General features: G+C 38.8%; 1 protein-coding gene across 2 annotated transcripts in view; it reads left to right on the forward strand.

Moving 5' to 3' along the window:
- The window catches only part of TFRC (transferrin receptor), a 29,066-nt gene extending 13,604 nt beyond the window's left edge, over nucleotides 1–15,462 (forward strand). For both annotated transcript variants that reach the window (XM_047734276.1, XM_047734266.1), the window contains exons 9-19: nucleotides 353–492; nucleotides 2,132–2,289; nucleotides 3,251–3,370; nucleotides 5,265–5,350; nucleotides 5,931–5,994; nucleotides 7,149–7,216; nucleotides 8,672–8,730; nucleotides 8,943–9,024; nucleotides 10,523–10,744; nucleotides 11,676–11,816; nucleotides 12,405–15,462. In XM_047734276.1, coding sequence (XP_047590232.1) covers nucleotides 353–492; nucleotides 2,132–2,289; nucleotides 3,251–3,370; nucleotides 5,265–5,350; nucleotides 5,931–5,994; nucleotides 7,149–7,216; nucleotides 8,672–8,730; nucleotides 8,943–9,024; nucleotides 10,523–10,744; nucleotides 11,676–11,816; nucleotides 12,405–12,647 — 1,383 coding nt within the window. In that variant the 3' untranslated portion in view covers nucleotides 12,648–15,462. The remainder of the gene's footprint in view (nucleotides 1–352; nucleotides 493–2,131; nucleotides 2,290–3,250; nucleotides 3,371–5,264; nucleotides 5,351–5,930; nucleotides 5,995–7,148; nucleotides 7,217–8,671; nucleotides 8,731–8,942; nucleotides 9,025–10,522; nucleotides 10,745–11,675; nucleotides 11,817–12,404) is intronic.
- The last annotated feature ends 600 nt before the right edge of the window (nucleotides 15,463–16,062 follow it).

The raw sequence follows: 16,062 nt of genomic DNA on the forward strand, positions 1-16,062 counted from the left end.
AGTTTTTGGTTCTACAAATTGTTGCTGAGTTCTGTCTGCATTAGAAGTACAACATGCCTTCCTTAAATGCCTTTTTTTTCTGTGAGAGTCTAGCACTCACAAGAAGATGGATGTGACTTTTGAGACCTAGTTATTTATTGCTAATGGAACCTTCTCAACAGTGACTTGAATTGGGAATTTCTGCACATGCCATATAAAGATAAGAGTCACGTGTTGTAGGCCACTCAGACCATTAGGCTTTGAGGCACTAAACTAAATTTAAGCTTTACCCTCATACTAAATCTGAATCTTCTGGGGATTTCTTGAACATATGCCTGACCTGACAGAGCGCATTATTCTTCTATTTTACCAGGCTCACTTGGGAACAGGTGACCCGTACACACCTGGATTCCCTTCTTTCAATCACACTCAGTTTCCACCATCCCAGTCATCAGGATTGCCCAGCATTCCTGTCCAAACAATTTCCAGAGCTGCTGCAGAAAAGTTGTTTGAGTAAGTTCTTATTGGAAAGCTCTCTTATTTGAAAACCAGTTTTATAAATAAAAAGGAATAATAATCATTTTAATTTGATAACATTGAAAACAATTGGCTATAATTTTCCCTATTTGGCATATTGTGGGGTGGGTAGCTGTTAACTTGAAGATAAACATGAATGTTTTCCTCCATAAAGTGATCTTAATAATTAGACATTGGATTTATAAACTCAGCCAGTCCTTGTTTAGTGTACCCAGTGAATTCCTTGTGTACTATTCCTGGCCTGCCTTCTGCTTGAGGACTTCCTGAGGTAAAGCACTTTGCTGCCTGTGGCAACCCATTCACTTATTGGAGTAGATCTGTTAAAATTGTTGTTGAGCTGAAGTCTTACTCCCTGTAACATGCATTACTTCTGGATTTTCTTCTTAGCAACAGAACAGTTCCAGTTTTCTAGTCTGTAGATTGATTATCTTCAGTTCTCATGACAGTTTCCAGATGCTTTATAGTCATGAGTAGTTCTGGATATCCTCCCTAATGTAGTAGTATCCCTCTTTAATAATAGAACCCAGTCTGATTAGAGTACTTGGCATTAATTTTTATCTTGAGCTGGACATATTTCCCACCTGGTATTGGCATAGGATATAGATCTAGTCTCAGACACTTATGTGAGCATTTATTTGCTGTGTGACGTAGAACAAGTTACTCTAACCCCACTGATCATGTTTCTCTGACTTAGATAGTTGAAATATATTAAGCTTAACAGGGTGATGAAGAGCATCTACATGTAAGGGTACCGGTATAATACTATGTGACTATTAACAATGCTATCTGCGAGGCATTTTTATTTTTTATTTATTTATTTATTTTTTAAAGATTTTATTTATTTATTTATTTGGCAGACAGAGATCACAAGTAGGCAGAGAGGCAGGCAGAGAGAGAGAGGAAGGGAAGCAGGCTCTCTGCTGAGCAGAGAGCCCAACGCGGGGCCCGATCCCAGGACCCTGGGATCACGACCTGAGCCGAAGGCAGAGGCTTCAACCCACTGAGCCACCCAGGCGCCCCGTGCGAGGCATTTTTAATAGGCGATTTTTATCGTTCTTACTACCACTTACAAGTCTTCCCTAACCTATCAAGCCAGCTCCCTATCTTATCCTTGTGTAGTGGGGGGAAATAATGTTTTGACATACTTCTATAAGTAGAGATTGTTTGGATAACATGAGGAACTCAATATAGGAAGATTCCTCTCAGCAGCATGAAAATATTCTTTTATAACTAAGATAAGAATGTATACTGGTTAGTAGAGAGAGTGAGGAAACATGGGAATCTATTAATGGGCTTGTATGTAAGAACTTCATTCTGAGTCCATCTTGGTATCTACTTAAAATGTAAGTTATAACTGTCTCTGGCAGAAAGGCATGGGTCGGATGAGAATAGATAGAGAAAATTTTAAACATTGGTTAAACTTGGAGATAACTGATTTTTCAAATGATTGCCTACAGGTCCGAGTAAGACAGAAGTGGTTGGCCACCAAGGAGCAAATTTTGTATATGTTTTCTTCGTATGTCCTCTTAGCCTAGACTTGCCCTGGCAGTAAGGAAGACTGATTTTGAAAGCCTGCGGGAAGCAACAGTAACTCTGATGTCCGTGTTTCTTCCAGAAATATGGAAGGAGACTGTCCTTCTGCCTGGGAAACAGACTCTTCGTGCAGGCTGGAGACTTCCCAGAACAGGAACGTGAAGCTCACTGTGAATAATGTGCTGAAAGAGATAAGAATTCTTAACGTTTTTGGAGTTATTAAAGGTTTTGAAGAACCTGGTAAAGACCCTTGTTTTTGTTTTGGTTGTGTTTTCCTAGTTCTTCAGAATGTGGCCAGAAGAGGCAATGCAGGAAGGCTGGCTTTGGCTTGATTTTGTAGAGTGCTAACTCCTGTCTGTCTTTAAGCTGTTTATTTAAGGTGACAGTTTTATTGGGAGATAATAAGACCCTAGGAAACTAACTTGTCAAAACTGACATTATGACTAGAAAATCTCTTTTTTTTTTTTTTTTAAAGATTTTATTTATTTGTCAGAGAGAGAGTGGAGAGTGAGCGAGCACAGGCAGACAGAATGGCAGGCAGAGGCAGAGGGAGAAGCAGGCTCCCTGCCAAGCAAGGAGCCCGATGTGGGACTCGATCCCAGGACGCTGGGATCATGACCCGAGCTGAAGGCAGCTGCTTAACCAACTGAGCCACCCAGGCGTCCCTAGAAAATCTCTTTTAAGTTACTGAATAGATCGGCCATAAGCACATTTCTTCCTGAAGGGGGTAGATAATAAACATGTTGCAGGCTATCAGTCTCTGTGGCAACTACTTAATTCCAACAACATTGCAGCATGAAACCAGCCATAAATGATATGTAATAAATGTGCACATAGGCTGTGATTTACTACTGACCCCTTGAATAGGCCATCTAGTTAAGTGAAATCTAATAGTACTATCATTTAGTAAGGAAAGCCTTTGGACTTTGGTTGCTTATTAAACAGTTAGTGGGCACTAATAGGTGGCTGATGAGTAAACTTAATTGGTAATGTGGAAAGAGTAGCAATACTAATAAGGAAAAAGATTAGTTTTGTCACGTGAACTTTTAATTCCCAGAGTCCTAAGTCAGAGATGAAATAGCTTACCCTTAGAGCATATATTGCGTTTTTACCCTTTTGACTAACATGATTATTTTAGAGTTCAATATTAGAAAACAGTTTAAAAGTTGATTGTATAATTTATCTTTTTTTTTTCTTTAAGATCGCTATGTTGTAATAGGGGCTCAGAGGGATGCCTGGGGTCCTGGAGCTGCGAAGTCTAGTGTGGGAACAACTCTCCTATTGGAGCTTGCCCAGATATTTTCTGATATGGTCTTAAAAGGTACAGTACAAATTTTGAGAACTTGAATATCTATGTGCTATATATATTTCTAAATATTTTATGCTTTCTCACTTTTGCCTATATTATTATGGTTCACTTATGCCAGACTCTTGAGTTCTTAGGTGCAAAGCAGGATTGGCTTTTATTGGATCTGCCTTTGACTTTGAAACAGCTTTCCATGCAGTGTCATCATCGCACTGGGAATCAATTCTTTTGAGACACCAAAAAAATGTATTGGATCCTAATTTTTAGTTTGACATATTCAGAATGGTACGGCAAATCTAGCATGGTCCCTAAGGAATCCTATTTTATTTTATTTTATTTTATTTTATTTTTTTTTAAAGATTTTATTTATTTGTCAGAGAGAGAGGGAGAGAGAGCAAGCACAGGCAGACAGAATGGCAGGCAGAGGCAGAGGGAGAAGCAGGCTCCTGCTGAGCAAGGAGCCCGATGTGGGACTCGATCCCAGGACGCTGGAATCATGACCTGAGCCGAAGGCAGCTGCCCAACCAACTGAGCCACCCAGGTGTCCCAGGCTTCCTATTTTAAAGGAAGCAGTGGTATATGGTGTACCTCTGTACTAATTTCTCTAATTTTGTTATAAAATTTTAGGGGTGCCTGGATTGCTCAGTGGGTTAAGCCTCTGCTTTCGGCTCAGGTCATGATCTCAGCATCCTGGGATAGAGCCCCACATGGGGCTCTTTGCTCAGCAGAGAGCCTGCTCCCCCCCCCCCCCCCCCCCCGCCTCTCTGCCTACTTGTGATCTCTCTGTCTGTCAAAATAATAAAATAAAATTATAATATGTAGGGGTGCCTGGGTGGCTCAGTCATCAGCCTCTGCCTTTGGCTCAGGTCATGATCCCAGCGTCCTGGGATTGAGCCCTGTATTGGGCTCCCTGCTCAGTGGGAAGCCTGCTTCTTCCTCTCCCACTCCCCTTGCCTGTGTTCCCTTTCTTGCTGTCTCTTTCTGTCAAATAAAATCTTTTTTTTTAAAGATCTTATTTATTTATTTGACAGAGATCACAAGTAGACAGAGGGAGGCAGAGAGAGAAAGGGGATACAAGCTTCCCACCGAGCAGAGAGCCTGATGTCGGGCTCGATCCCAGGACCCTGAGATCATGACCTGAACCGAAGGCAGAGGCTTTGACCCACTGAGACCCCCAGGTGCCCCCAAATAAATAAAATCTTTAAAAAAGTTATAATATGTAATTTTGTATTATACTTAGAATACTAGATATGTTCCTATATGTTTATATTATGTAAATACTTTCAAGCCTTTCTCCCTTGGTACTTGCTGCCATTTCTCTGCACACACCCCCACACAAACTCCCATTACCTTGAATCTTTGGGTCATAGGGCAAGTTGCAATGCTTAACTTTATGCAGAAGTACATAATACAGAAAAATACATACATAAGGAAAGGGGAGGAATGGAGGGCAGCAGCACATAGTCACTAATGTAATTTCTCTGAAAACTCTCTAACTTAAATGTGTCAATTTTTCTATTTCGTAAGTGGTTTGTAAAGTAACCCAGTGTTTTAAGTGACTGACCTCTATGCAGATTGTTTTCAGAGAAGGTACACATTATAGCTACACCATAATCTCAAGTATTCTTTGGTCCAGAAGTTAAGGGGCTCAAAGAATAGAGTTGGAAAAAAGTGACTTCCTATAAAAATTGGTACCTGCCATGTATTTGAAATCTTGCCAGTGATCTCCTACCCTGTTCCTTGTAGATTACTTTTAAAAAATTGTTATTTTTGTTCCTTGACTTGGGGCCTCAGAAGAGAAATATTTTTTAATCTGCTATCTTGAATTAGAAATTTCTGGTTTCATCTTAGGTCAGTTGCCTACCTATAACCTGTCCCAAGGTTAAACTAACTTTTTGTTATCTTTTAGATGGCTTTAGACCCAGCAGAAGCATTGTCTTTGCCAGCTGGAGTGGTGGAGACTTTGGAGCAATTGGTGCCACTGAATGGCTAGAGGTATTACTGTACATCACCCATAACCCAGAATGGGCAGCTGAACTCATCGGGCTTAATTTATCCTCCAGAAACCATGCTTTTTAGTTTGATTACAGTTGATCCTGAACAACACAGGTTTGAGCTGTGCAGGTTCACATATATGTGGCTTTAAAAAAAATAAATCCAATGTATTTATAAATACAATATATGTAAATATATACAAGTACATCCTCTAAGTATTTTCTTATGGTTTTCTTAGCATTTTCTTTACTCTAGCTTACTTTATTGTAAGAACACAATATATGATGCATAGAACCTACAAAATATGTGTTAATCAACTGTTTGTTATTGGTAAAGCTTCCTGTAGCTTTAAGTTAGGTAGTTCAGTTTTGGGGGGTCAAAAATTATAGGTGGGTTTTCAGTTGTGTGGGAGGAGGTCAGTGCCCCAACCCCCACGTTAGGGGAGTCAACTGTATATCATTTTTGCCTTTGTATTTTTAGTCTCAAAATACTAAATTTAAAAAGGTATCCCTAATAATAGCTGCTCCATGTGACAGATTAATACATGTTAGTACATTTAGTATTTTTCCTTCTCTTCTAGGGATACCTTTCCTCCTTGCATTTAAAGGCTTTCACCTACATTAATCTAGATAAAGCTGTTCTTGGTAAGTATCCTTTTTATTAGCTGTTTATGAATGAATTTAGATAAACTTGTAAAATAGAAGAAAGTCTTTCACAGCAACATTCATTATTTTTTACAATTTACATCATTCCCTAATCAAGACTGGCTGCAGCTTTCTCTTAGTAATCCATTAAATTATAGAATGGGTACAGATTGCCTTTTTCAGTGCAATGGTTCCCAGTGTAGCCCTCAATTAGCAGCATTAGGATCACCTGGGAACTGTTAGCAATGTAAAATTTTAGACCTTTTGAGTCTGAAATTGAAGCCTAAGTTCAGCATACTTTGTTTTTTAAAGATTTATTTATTTATTTATTTGGTAGACAGAGATTATAAGTAGGCAGGCAGAGAGAGAGGAAGGGAAGCAGGCTCCCTGCTGAGCAGAGAGCCCAATGTGGGGCTCGATCCCAGGACCCTGGGATCATGAACTGAGCCAAGGCAGAGGCTTTAACCCACTGAGCCACCCAGGCGCCCCGGGCATACTTTGTTTTAACAAGCACTCTGGGTGATTCAGATGCACTAAAGTCTGAGAACCATGAGTCTGGACTATTTTTTAGACCAAAAGGAACCAAACCGTACTGTCTATATAGAATGGTACTTCTAGAGACTAATTCACATCAAGCTAGATGGTGGCATCACGAATAGAAATACCAGATGATCAAATTCTAAAAGAGTTTGAGTGTTGTTAAAAGTGCAGATGTAGCCAGTAGATGAATTGAATAGTAAAGTATCTCATTGGAAAGAGGAAGGAGTTAAAATTGAACTAAATTTTTAATTAGATTCATCATTATTATTGCTGTCTTATCTGTAGACAGGCAGAATGTTTTGGAGTGTAGGAAGTAGATGGTAGCTAGCAGATGACTGTCCTAATTAGGTGAACTAGAAAGGTACCAAAAACCAAATAATTAACTCTTGCCAGCTGAGGGGGTATGAGCATCAGTTGAGTCAAATTAGGGTTTCAGTTACTAAAGAAGTTGACTCTTAATCACCTTTTGTCTAGTTCTTAAAGGGGGTAGTTGTATTTGGCCACTTACCTAGGTTACTGTCTTCCTTTTATGTCAAGTACTTTTGGTTGTAGAAGTAGCCGTGTAAAAATTACTTGACTAGAGAAGGGGCAATGTTAAAATAATCTCTCTGCAGGTACCAACAGCTTCAAGGTTTCTGCCAGCCCACTGTTGTATTCGCTTATTGAGAAAACGATGAAAGATGTGAGTGTATACCTAATTACAAAATCTATAACTTAATTTTTTATCTAATTTACAGTAAGATGGAAAATAATATTTAAATCATCATAAGTAGCCAATTAGAGGAATTTAGAATAAATTCTATAGCAGTATTATTTAAGTTCTGCTCCTGGCTTATTTGCTCTGCCTATTGAACATGTGAGGTGAGGGTAAACTATTTACTTAGTAAATATAAGGGATGTGTGGTATATGAAAGGCTCTGATCTCAAAAAATAGGTAGTCTCTTTGGGAATACTGCAGAATTTCCTGAGGCCTAAGCTGTACTATGGGTGTCCAGTGGGGGTTGTCTGTAGAGGCAGAATGTTAAGGAAGCTTTAAATGAACTGGAGGGGGCACCTGGCTGGCTCACCTGGTAGAGTGTGCAACTCTTGATCTCAGGGTTGTGAGTTCGAGCCCCATGTTGGATGTAGAGATTACTTAAAATATAAACTCTTTTAAAAATTAAAAAAAAATGAACTTGAACTATACCTAATATGTAAATAAAGACCAAATGAAATATTCATTGAGTAAATACAGACATGTGAATGCCCATAGTTTTGCAATAGGGAGGAATAAGATTTGGCTAATGGGCTTAGAGGCCATATATATCAGAAAAAAATTTTTTTTTTTTAATAATTTTTTTTAAGATTTTATTTATTTATTTGTTAGAGAGAGAGAGAGAGAGAGCGAGCATGAGCACAGGCAGACAGAGTGGTAGGCAGAGGCAGAGGCAGAGGGAGAAGCAGGCTCCCCGCCGAGCAAGGAGCCCGATGTGGGACTCGATCCCAGGACCCTGGGATCATGACCTGAGCCGAAGGCAGCCGCTTAACCAACTGAGCCACCCAGGCGTCCCATATATCAGAAAAAATTTTTAAAGATTCTATTTTACTTGAAAGAGAGCACAGAGGGAGAGAGAGAATCAAACTCCCTTCTGAGGACCCTGAGATCATGACCTGAGCCGAAGGTAGACGCTTAACCAGCTGAACCACTCAGGCTCAGAATGATTAAAGATGGAAAGAACAAGGGTCAGAGACCTTGGCCTTGATCCTATGGGAAACTGGGAATTGTTTTAGAGTCTCCAGCAAGGCAGTAATGTCTTTACAGGTTAGGCAGCAGTAGTATAAAATGAGCTAGAAGGACCAGAAACAAGGCAGGCCTATCATGAAGGTAGAAAGGGCTTTTAAAATTGTGGCAAAGCCACCTTTAAAATGGTTTAAGAATATTTTTTTCTCGTAGTAACTGAAGGAACTCTATGACCGCATGAGCCTAGTAGGAATAACCTTTTAGAAATTTGAGATTGTTTTACCAGTCTTAAATTTTTTCAAGAAGATAACAATAAAGCTTTTTAAATAAATGTATATAGATCTAAATGTTTGTGACCAGGCTGAATAACTATGTTCAGAAAGATTCATTTTAGTGACATTAACTTTTATTTTACAGGTAAAACATCCAGTTACTGGGCAGTCTCTTTATCGGGACAGCAACTGGTTCAACAAAGTGTAAGTTGAGAAAAGTTAATGAACAGCTTATAGAAAAGCAGAATTATCCAGTGACACCTACTATGGTAGAAATGTAAACCTAACCTTGCAGTGAGCTTACCTATACTTAGGGTCAATTTAAGAATTTATTTGGGGGTAGGGGTAGGGTTGCATGATAGCACAGTCTGCTCTTTAGAAAACTTTCTAGAGACACATTCTTGCTTTCCTTTCAGCGAGGAATTTTCTTTGGATAATGCTGCTTTCCCTTTCCTTGCGTATTCTGGAATCCCAGCAGTTTCTTTCTGTTTTTGTGAGGTAAGTCTGAACTCTGAAGTCATATTTTTTATCTTCTTTCATCAATTTTGAGGCCTAGAGTACTTAAAATATTTTCAGAAGTTCTACACATGCAGTTATTGCATACTCCCTTATTATCAGATAGAATTGTTCTCAATTAGCTTAATTAGCAGTTGAATTTATTTGCTAAAACATCTTCAATTTGATATGAGTTTTAGTAACAAGGCTACCTATTGGACAGTGCAGGTAAGAAAATTTCCACCAAACAGAAGGTTCACCTGGACATTGCTATACTTGATACCTGTTAAGATACGGTTCTAGACGTTTGTCTAGAGATGTTAATCTCTTAAACAGGGATTATGGGTAAAAGCACAAAACCAACAGATGTCAGGTTGTTATGAGACTGAACTTTGAACAGACCAAGTTGTAGGAAGGCAAGATTGACTTGTTTCAGGAGCCAGTTAAAAGGCACTGAAGGCTACTCTGAGTAAATAAGAAGGATGAAGGCCTCTGTGCTGAAGTGGTGAAGTTGGAAAACCAGCCCTGGAATGGGCTCTCCAAGGGATGAAAAGATCCTAGAGTCAGCTGGGAGCTGTTGACTTTGACATCAAATTATTGATCCCACGGAGGACAGGTCCTCACATGACTTTTTATCCCTGGATGTTTGGCCTGGGACTAGGAGGGGAAAGGTCTGAAGCAAGGGACTGATGTAAGTAAGATCTGGATTTGGAGGTTAACCTAGCTGGAATTCTCTTGACCTTCTGCTAGAACAGTGGTATGGATAGCATTGAAATAGTTGGTCACAGTATTTGTTTAGTACATTAGAAATAACTGAATGTCTGGTTCTAGGGTTGAGATTTAAGGATGATTTCTGTTGACCTCCAGAAGGTTTTTAAAAAACTTCTTACTGACTTCTTAAGATACTAGAAACCTAGCGGGTAATACAGAATTGTATAGTCCAGAAGTAAAGAATGCGGTCAGATCAAAGGAATGTCAGTGAGATTATCACCAAGGACAGTGGTAGGAAATAGAGTTGAAAAAATAGTTAACTTAAATTGTCTAATGAAGGTAGAGGGAACTTTTGTTAGAAAGGGTAGCATGTATGAATGGATTGAGTGCTGAATCATTAGAAAGGAGGTCAGTTTTAGTCTTAAGTGTGACACTTTATATCAAAAGCACACTTCATGCATGCTGTCCTTATCTAATGGGTCAAACTTCCCAGAGAGGAAAATAAGGATACAACCTCAAGAAATCTGGCTAGACTTCTCTTCAGGGTATATGATGCAATAGAACAGGGATTCTCTAAGACCTAGAAGAAAGCAGTTATTCAAGGAGGTTAGGTTCAGAGGAAGTAGCAAAAGCGGTACCAAATTAGTGGATGGGAGATAAAATCGGAGTAGAAATACATTAGAAGCAAGGGAAGAATTGGTACTACTGTTAACCTTGATTGTAAAATGAATGCGTGGCTCCTGCTCTTAGGATCCACTGGTGAGTACATTTACCTAGCTTTGTTTTTCAGGACACATATTATCCTTATTTGGGTACTACCATGGATGTCTATGAGGAACTGGAAAAGAAAATTCCTCGGTTGAGCGAAATGGCACGTGGAGCAGCAGAATTCGCTGCTCAGCTCATAATGAAACTTACCTATGATCTTGAATTGAACCTGAACTATGAGATGTATAATGACAAAATACTTTCATTTGTGAGGGATATGAACCGATTCAGAACAGACATAAAGGTGAGTACTAATTAATATCAGGTTCTTACTACTGAAATAGCTTGAATAATTAACTGTTCCTAAGGGACATGATTGGTAGCCAAAGTACATTTTAAAGTGAACTAATGTATAATTTTTCTTAGATTTTATTACTTATTTGAAAGGAAAGTTGAGAGGCTATGGGTTATAAAGCTAGGATACAACAGAGCAAGTATTTCAGAATATAATTAGCCTAAGGTATGTTACATTTATGTAATTCCAAGCAACCTGTAAAGAGGTCTCAGAGAATATAAAGATCTCAGCCATGACTCTGGTTGGACCTGGTGAGTTTGTGCTGTATGTCATATATGCCTTTCAGGGATGTCAAGGATGGAGAGAGAGCATAGCCGGTAGTCTTACTTAGTGTTCCTGCGTGTCTAGTATTCAAATGCTTGATAAAGTCAAATTAATATGTGGTTTCTAATTGGTGTTGTGGTACTAGAAGTCAACAGATCACTTAAATGAAATAAGTCACTGATAAATCTTAATGATTATGGCTTTCTCAAAACTTGAAACTAATTATAACTGATCAGAAAATGGGACTTTTGAGAAAAATCTCTAGACTTAAGTTCATTGAGCCAAAATGGTTAAGATTTTCCATCAGCAGATTGGCCTGGAAACTGGATACTACACAGGACTGTTAATCTCGTTAAATTCTCAAGGAGGATGGCTTCCTTGGGAGACTAAGAATGTGTAACTGCCATCTGCTGGTTTCAGATATGAGTGTATTACTCTAGTTCATAAAGCCAGGGACCTCCTGGGCAAGGTGCCTAAGTCTAGCATTTCTCTGTCCACGAGTCACCTCCTTTTATCAGAACCATCTCATCTGCTACCACTAAATTAGAAAGAAATATAGAGTAATATCCTTAGAAATAGAACGTCTAATAGGGAGTTTCATGTCTTTCTACTTCAGGAGATGGGTCTGAACCTACAGTGGCTGTATTCTGCTCGTGGGGACTTTTTCCGCGCCACTTCCAGACTAACAACAGATTATAAGAATGCGGAGAGAACGAACAGATATGTTATGAGGGAGATCAATGACCGTATCATGAAAGTAAGTACATGTCTGAAAAAGAACTGAAGTATGTTACTTTTGTTGGTAAAACTTCTAAAAAGTAAAGTAGTAATTCCAGGAGCCTAGAATCCTTTGCTGCTTTAGAATTGAGCCCAGAGTTTCAACTCTCATTAGCAAGACCTAGAACTGGTGTATCCAAACTGGAAGTTCTAAAGGCTTTTGACCTGGTATTAACACTTTTAGGTTTTAAAAACATTTTAGGAAGGGATCATTAATGATTTGTAGCTGTCATTTTCTCTGTATTCCCTTTCCTAATTCAGCCCTTAACTGCTTTTATCTTAATCTGCTTGGAAGAAGTAGGAGACTTGATCACAGTGGGAACTTACTAATCTTCCATAACCAGGCTGCAACTAAAAAAGACCAATACCACTTTTACAAAGGAATTGACAGTTTACTTTATAATGTTAACGTTAGAAGATTATAGCCTGGTTCTCCATATTCTTAAATTTGGGGGAATTTTAACATTTCAAGTGAGAGAATGACAGTTGTTTGACTACATCAGGTCCTCCCCTCAAAGCGAAAGTTCCAGCAGTGTGTGTAAGTTCTCGTATGTTTTTGTTTCCATAGGTGGAATATCACTTCCTCTCACCCTATGTATCTCCAAGAGATTCTCCTTTCCGGCATATCTTCTGGGGCTCTGGCTCTCACACTCTGTCAGCTTTACTAGAGCATTTGAAGCTGCGTCAGAAAAATAACAGTGCTTTTAATGAAACACTGTTGAGAAACCAGTTGGCTCTAGCAACTTGGACTATTCAAGGAGCTGCAAATGCTCTCTCTGGTGACATATGGGACATTGACAATGAGCTTTAAATGTGATGTCCATAACTCCTGTAAGATCATCAGGGTAGTGTGATTTCTAGACTTGTGCTGGTTGTGCTAAATTTCTCGTAGGGCTACAAAACCTAATATTGTTAAAATTCTACCCAACCGTCTTGGTACGCCTAGATGTCTTTAGGCAGCAGCTTTTAATACAGGGTAGGTACCTGCACTTCAAGTTAAAGTGAATAACCATTTAAAAATGTTCATGATAGAATCTTTTCAGATCATTTCTAAAATTTTAAATGCTTTGTATGGTAACTGCCTCTTTCTTGTTAGTTATGAAAAAGTTAGAACCAGTTACATGAATTACTGCTCTAAACCCTAAGGACATGAACTGGTATCTTCTGAGAGGGAGGAGGGGGGGCGCTTATCTGCTGAAGGTTGAAAGTAGTAGCTTTGTGCAAACCTCTGCTTTCAGTTGATGCTGCATAGGAGATAGCAGGTAGCAAGACCTCATTCTCCAAATGAGATGCATGCCTTCTTTAAGGATTTAGCTGGTTTCCACATCCCTGAATGAAACAGTTAACTTTCGGAAGGGACTTGTTTTCTTGCTCATGAGGTCTGAAACCGGTCCTTCAGCTGGATAAAACGAGGTTCAACTGTTTATCGCAGGAGTAAGGCCTTAATGTGTTAACCTCAAGATTATTTATGAAAAGAGGAGACCAGAAGCCAAAGACCTATGTTTTCTTTTAATCTGCCCCTTCCCCATAAGCCTTTGTTTATTAGTTTTTTGTCGTTCTTGTGTTTCCCAAAGTATTTTGAAAGAGAACCAGCTTCAGGTGTTTAATTTCAAACTCAGTTTGTCAGATGTTAAAGAACACACAGCCAAATTTTGGCCAGTGTTACTTTTTTGGAAAAGCTTTCTATCATTTTGGCACTGAGATATTTATTGTTTATTTATCAGTGACAGAGTTCACTATAAATGGTGTTTTTTTTATAGAAGATAATTATCGGAAGCAGTGCCTTCCATAATTATGACAGTTATACTGTCGTTTTTTTTTAATAAAAGCAGCATCTGCTAATAAAACCCAACAGATACTGGAAGTTTTGCATTTATGGCCAACACTCGAGGGTTTTAGAAAACAGCCACAAGCCAAATAAAAATTTAAAGCTAAATATCTGAAGAATTCCATGTAATTGGGGGTTGCAAATGAAGTTAGACTTTTGTTTAGCCAACCAGATAAAAATGGCAGTTCTCCTAAAGGGAAGAAATTGCGACCAAATTATAATAAATTAATGTCACTTAAAGGCTGTGATAGTACTCATGTGTGTGAAGTTTTACAGCTCAGTTTACCCAAGGTGTAACTCTAATTCGAATTTTGCAAAATTTCCAGTACCTTTGTCACAAACCTAACGCACATTATCGGGAGCAGTGTCTTCCATAATGTATAAAGAACAAGGTAGTTTTTGCCTACCACAGTGTCTATATCGGAGACAGTGATCTCCATATGTTACACTAAGGGTGTACGTAATTATCGGGAACAGTGTTTCCCATAATTTTCTTCATGCAATGACATCTTCAAAGCTTGAAGATCGTTAGTATCTAACATGTATTCCCAGCTCCCTATAATTCTCTTTTAGTTTTAGTTGCAGAAACATTTTATGGTCATTAGGCATTTGGTGGGTGCATTCAACCACTACAAAATAAAATTACTTCTTCAAGATTCTTTGTTTTTAAACCTAATGTAGTATTTTGTTATATTTGTGGTTTCTCCAGGTCTTCTGTTTAGTGGGATAGTAGTATACATTTATAATGTTTGCCATTGACAGATGAATTTCACTTTATCCCCTTATTTGCATGTTCTCTCCTGTAAACTTAATTCTACAAGTTTGAATCCAGAATTGACCTTTTAGCTTAAATCAGGGAAACTTGCCTAGGAGCCTCGGGGAGGGGCGAGTGAAAGGTGTAGCAAAGCGAAGCTTGCAGAAAGGATCTTTGATCATGTCTACCAACCCATTAGTATGTGGTAGTTTTCTGTTAAATATAGATGGGAACAAATAAGTTTGAAGTTACATGAATAAATACTTTTATTTTCTTGTCAGCCATCATTATAAACCTGATAATCAGCTGTTTGTCATAGGGTAATTCACCCTAAAACCATCACCTAAGAAAAAGTCCATAGGGTCTTTTAAGGTTCTTAAACTTAGTGTCACCTGCCTAAGTTAACCTAGATCTAGATGATTACAGCCTCACTGAATTGCTTCACTGCTCAATCTGTTTAGTCTTCACAGCATTTTCTCTTCAACTGGTATTTAGTGTAGCTGAGTGAAAAGGTCATAGCTGGATTCCTGGTTCGGGTATCACACTTAATCATATTTAAGTGAAAGCTCAAGTAACTTCAAGACATAATATAAATAATTTACAGCAGTAAATCTTCCATTTACAGCAGTAAATCTCTTCAAAAACCTCTTCTATGGTGGGGATTCAGTTACTTCTAATCAAAAAAGCCAGTAAGGCGTAAGAGGCTTGCTATTCCTGAATGAAATGTGTGTCTGACTAGCAACAGCCTGCTGGACTTACTAAGATTCTGTCTGGTTAAAGATGTCAAGCACATTTTGAAGGTAAAGGATAAAAGAAGTGAGCTCTATCATGACTCACTGTTTTAGAACTTGCATGACCTTTACTGTTTTCTCTTTGAATGTTCTTAAAATTTCAGTTGGCTAAACATGGCTTATTAGACTTGCCAACTTACTGTTCATCTTTATCGTTGTAAATAAGTGATATGCCCTTAAAATTGTGTCCAAGCTGGTATGTGCAACAGGGTGGAAGTTCCTCATCTGATTTAATAAAATGCTTGAACACTGAGTTGTTATTTTTTTAATAGATACTATTTTATTTTATTTTTTTAAGATTTTATTTGTTTGACAGAGATCACAAGGAGGCAAAGAGGCAGGCAGGCAGGGGGCGGTGGGAAGCAGGCTCCCCACTGAGCAGAGAGCCCAATGTGGACCTCAATCCCAGGACCCCGAGATCATGACCTGAGCTGAAGGCAGAGGCTTAACCCACTGAGCCACCCAGGTGCCCAGATACTATTTTTTGAGAGCAGTTTTGGGTTCATAGCAAAATTGAGCAGAATGTATGGAGTTCCCATATACTCTGCCTGTTTCCCACTGGCCCAACTTCCCCCACGACCAATATCCCCCACCGATCAATATCCCCCACCGGAGTAGGACACAAGTTAGAGTTGATGAATATACATTGATACCACATTACTGCCCAAAGCCCATAGTTTACATCAAAGTTTACTTGCAGTGTTATAGATTCTGTGAGTTTAGACGAATCTGTAATGAAAGTTATCCACCATTTTTAATACAATACGGTATAGTTTTACTGCCTTGAAAATCCCCTGTTCTCCTCTCCATCGTCCCTCTCCCTAATCCCTGGGGAGCACTGGTCTTTTTAACG

This window comes from Lutra lutra, chromosome 1 (genome assembly GCF_902655055.1).
Source record: "Lutra lutra chromosome 1, mLutLut1.2, whole genome shotgun sequence".
NCBI lineage: Eukaryota > Metazoa > Chordata > Mammalia > Carnivora > Mustelidae > Lutra > Lutra lutra.